The 4,553-nt window shown below is 48.5% G+C and overlaps 1 protein-coding gene across 1 annotated transcript; it reads left to right on the top strand.

Annotated features, from left to right (window-relative positions):
• The first annotated feature begins 1,676 nt into the window (after nucleotides 1–1,676).
• LOC100899012 (tigger transposable element-derived protein 4-like) lies at nucleotides 1,677–2,381 on the top strand. The gene has a single exon (XM_029112847.1). The coding sequence runs from the start codon at nucleotides 1,677–1,679 to the stop codon at nucleotides 2,379–2,381; it is 705 nt and encodes a 234-aa protein (XP_028968680.1).
• The last annotated feature ends 2,172 nt before the right edge of the window (nucleotides 2,382–4,553 follow it).

Genomic DNA, 4,553 nt, shown 5'->3' on the forward strand with positions numbered 1-4,553 from the left:
TCGGTGATGCCTCTGTGCGAGGAACCCGACTGGGACGAGCTGATGAACAAAGCCTTAAGGACAATGTTCTATGTCGCGAAATAAATACTGTCCTTCCTTAATAATTACTCTCACGGCGGACAATCCCAACGCTAAACCAAGTCTACGAAATCTACACTCCACGCTAAGAATGCATCCCTCAATAATCCGGCGAAACCGCTAGAGCTTTATTACGAGAAACGTTCTTTCACTCCGCCGTTTCATCACCATCGGCTTTGAGAAGGGACGGGATCATGAGCTCTAGCTCTATGAGCTGCGGATGTAAGGAGAGGGGGTTGCCAATGAACCTCAACCCGGTGCACAGAAGACATGCTTTACATCTCCGAATCGAGGTCCACACGTCTCTCTTGAACGTGGTTTCGCCCAAAGGCCCAACGATCGACCCTAAGTCGATACTCACAGACACCAGTTTACGTCCACCCGATCCGCTTTTTTTCGGTCCAATCGCATGACACCTTGACGAATCGTGACTCCGACGGGTATTATGGTTAATGACTTCACCTCAGCGTGATGATTCAGAACTGTCTCTATGAGCTTCTGTCCAATACGACGTCTTTCGACAAGGCCAAAAGTGAAGTTGGCAAATACGTGCAAACCACTCAATTTCGTCGTTATCAGCGCGGAAATCCATTTTAGTCGGATTCAATCGACTCGCCGATTCGCTCCAGCATCGCAGAGGACGAGCTTTTATATAGTCGACGCCTGATTTGTTGGATTCGGATTGGAAATTATTCCCCGTTTATAAACCAAATGTATACTTTCGCCCCTCCACGAGCCATGGAAAATAGATTTTAGGATCGTAGATCCTTCCTTGCAATCCTTTTCGAGATCATTTGTCCGGACTGGGAGGAGCTACATGTCTAAGGATTGCCCATGCTTCTCTTCAGACAACGAAAAGCAATGCATCGTTGGCATTCAGCCGTGGGGGCGCGAAGCGCCCTCACGGCTTGTTTCATGAATAAAGGAACGCTGCCTACCAAGCTGTAGAGGACGGTCTCGAGGAAATCGTTGACCACTGATTATGCTTGCCGTACTCGTCATTCACTTCTCGGTTTATCGATTATCGGCTTTTCTGGCATTCCAAACCCGTCTGTTCTGAATCCGAATGCCCACGAGTAAATTACCCGATGTTCTACCTGGATCGTAGAGCATTCGGTCAAATATTCTGATTCTTAATCCTGCGTCACATGTCTCTCATGTATAAGAATCAGAGCTCCCTCAATCGCCTGCGACGACGATTCTCGAACATTGAGTATGGGTATACCTTCAGCAGGGCATGCAGAAGCGACGAGCGCGGCCGAAGGCCGCGCTCCAGAATGCTGGTAATTTATAACATCTCGTGTTTTGTGTTTCTTTTTTTTTTTTCGTGTTTTTTGTGTGTCTCGTGTTTTGAGAGGCGCTCACGGGAAAATATGATTTCTCATTGAGTTCTCATTCAATGAGAGACTCCCGGACATTCTGACTATCGACCGATATGAGTCCCGCTCTGACCCGAATGTGGGATGTGATCTCGGGCGTTTGAAATGTGCCTCTGAAAATGTGTATCGAGCTCGAGTTGAACGAAGTGACGTTCAGAGTCGTTCAGTCCGCTCGATTCTGTGCCGAGGACGGGTCGCTCGACTTGGTCAGAGGGGAAAATGGCCAAAGCCAGGAAAACAAGCTTGAGTCTGAAAGAAAAAACTCAACTCCTCGGCGACCTGGAATGCGGGGTTAGTATCCGCGAGGCCATGACCAAATGGAGAGTGTCACAAGGGACGGTGTACAATATCAAGCGAAATGCGGAAAAGATCAGGATGCAGTGTGCTCAGAAGAAGTCTCATAAAAGCAAGCGCTTCAGAACGCCGAAGTTTCAAGGTATCGAGCGGGACCTATTCAAGGCTTTTGAGGATGCCAGGCTTGACCACCCAGACCTCCCTATTTCGGGCCTGTGGTTGAAAGAAAAGGCAATCTCAGCCGAGAATGGGGATTCCGATTTCAAAGCCTCAAATTCGTGGCTAGATGGCTCCAAAGCGCGCTTCAAGCTTTCGAATCAGAGAATTTGTGGCGAAGCTTCCAAGGTTGACCAAGAGGAAATCGATCGCTGGATGAACGAGAACGAAAGGACTCTGAATGAATATTCGATCAAGAACATATTCAACGCCGATGAGACTGGCTTCTTTTATAAGATGTTGCCGAATCGGTCAATCCGTTTCAAAGGCAAAGCTTGCCATGGAGGAGAACAGAATAAAGAAAGATTCACAGCACTCTTGCGCGCCAATTTCGAGGAAACGGAGAAAATGATCCCCTCAATCATCGGAAAAATCGCAAATCCGCGCTGCTTCCCAAAAAAAAACGCGGGATGAGAAGTTCCACCGAGCTTTGAAACTCGGCTGTGAGTACAGATCACAGAAAAGTGCGTGGATGGACAGGCAGATCTTCAGTGAATGGCTTCTGAAGATCGGAGAGAACTTCAGAAGAGAAAATCGCAAGGTCCTCTTGTTACTGGATAATTTCAAATGTCATGATCTCGACCTCGAGCTGAATTTCGTCGAAGCTTATCTTCTTGCCGCCGAGGACAACTTCACTTACCCAAGCAATGGATCGAGGCATCATAAATAACGTGAAGCAGATCTATAAGAAGAAATTAGTGGAGCATTATTGGACACAGATTCAAAGCGGTCTGAAGGAACAAGTGAATCTGCTCCAAGGAATTCGCTTTTTGAGCGAATCTTGGGACGGAGTCAAGGAAATCACAATCTTCAATTGTTTCCGGAAATGTCTGCCAACGTCAGCATGGACTAGAGGATGAACCAATCGTGGAGGACCTGGACGATATCGACCCAATCATTAGAAGAGAATGTTTCCCGCACGGGCTCGACTTCCACGATTTCGTAGAAGCTGACCGACACCTAACCACAATCGACGACGGTACATTCGGATCCGAGCTTGACTCGGATTCCAATGACTTGGACAATGATATCGAAGTCATTTTCCGGGGAGAGGAGGAAGGCCCCCCAGGAGAGGCTGATATAGTGACAGATAAGGAGGCTCTGCAAGCCGTGATCACTCACGTCACTCAGAGGAATGATCGGGTGATCGGTATCAGCGTGACTTTGCAAAAATATCGTCGTCAACTTATCTCGGATTTTTTGAGGAGTACGCGACAAGCCGACATCCGATCCTATTTTCCGATGTCCGCTCAGTCACCGGTGATCGTACACGATTTCAGATTGAGCTTCTCCAATGTACTATACATTCCAATCAATTAATTTCACCATGGAAATATTAATAAAATATCGCTGGAAGAGGAAGATCTGGAAAAAACATGAGCCTTCGCCAACTTATAATTTTCTCCGAGATCGGTCTCCCGAACTCCCGAGAATTATAACTTAGGAAGACTTGACTGTAATAAATATATATAAGAAGAATCCCCCCCATATATAAAAGGGCGTGGAGCCCTCGTCTTCGTCGTCGTCGACGTCGAGGAGACTCACCACGTCCTCCTCGTAAAGGTGGATTTCGGGCTCGCTCATTTCTGCAAGAATCGCGTCATAAGTGTGTGAACGCGTCATTGTCTCATGGGAATGGAGACCGGCTCAAAAGAGCACATATAGACTGGTCAGAAATGAGCAAGCAACAGGTAGATTGGGACGTAGCCCTCGAGCTCGTGGTTTGGCTTCCAGTGAGCAGACCTTCATCGAGGCATATAGTATATGGCTCGGCAACACGTATGTGGCGTGGCAACGAGTTCGGTACTCGGCATCCAGTTCGCTCAGGAAAAGGGCATCGACTCGACGAGCGAGTCGGAAAGGTTGGGAACAGCGCACGTGGCGCGAGGCACGTGGTAGGCCTAGGAGTTCCCTTCGACAAATCGTCGATATCGTATAGAATGTATATATCGTATGTATCGTATAGAATGTATATATATCAATGATCACGAATGATCCTGAAAGAGAGCGGGCAGCGACTCACCAGCTGTTAGTCAGAAAACACCTGTTCGATTCCTTTATCTTGACGCTAGCGCAAGACCCGTCCGTACTCGCGGAGCGGAAGACAAAAAGTGAGGGTTTTCTTCCTCCAGACGACCCTTCTCGCTTGTTTTTACAGGTCGCATGGCGCCTAGCGCCCCTATCCTCTCGCGAGAAGCGAGTAACTTTCTGGAAAACGCTATCCGGCCCAGTACCCGCACAGCATACAACTCCTGCTGGCGCCATTGGGTTCGTTGGTGCGAGAAGCGAAATTCCCCTATTCTTGAAGCCTCTGTGAATCAGGTGTGCAACTTCCTAGCTGAACTAGCACACGAAGGCTATTCCTACTCCGCCACAAACTCATATCGTTCTTGCTTATCGTACCACCTCCGTCCCGTCGACGCTTTCAAAATGGGCAGTCACCCCACGATATGCCGACTCATGAGAGGGATTTTCAACCTGAAACCTCCATCGGGGCCTCGGCCACCAGTGTGGGACGTCGAAACTCTTCTCGCGCATATGGACGCTTGGGGCCCTTCTGGCTCGCTCACGCTTCTGCAAGCGACG

Source organism: Galendromus occidentalis, unplaced genomic scaffold, assembly GCF_000255335.2.
Source record: "Galendromus occidentalis unplaced genomic scaffold, Mocc_1.1 scf7180000077530, whole genome shotgun sequence".
NCBI classification, from domain to species: domain Eukaryota; kingdom Metazoa; phylum Arthropoda; class Arachnida; order Mesostigmata; family Phytoseiidae; genus Galendromus; species Galendromus occidentalis.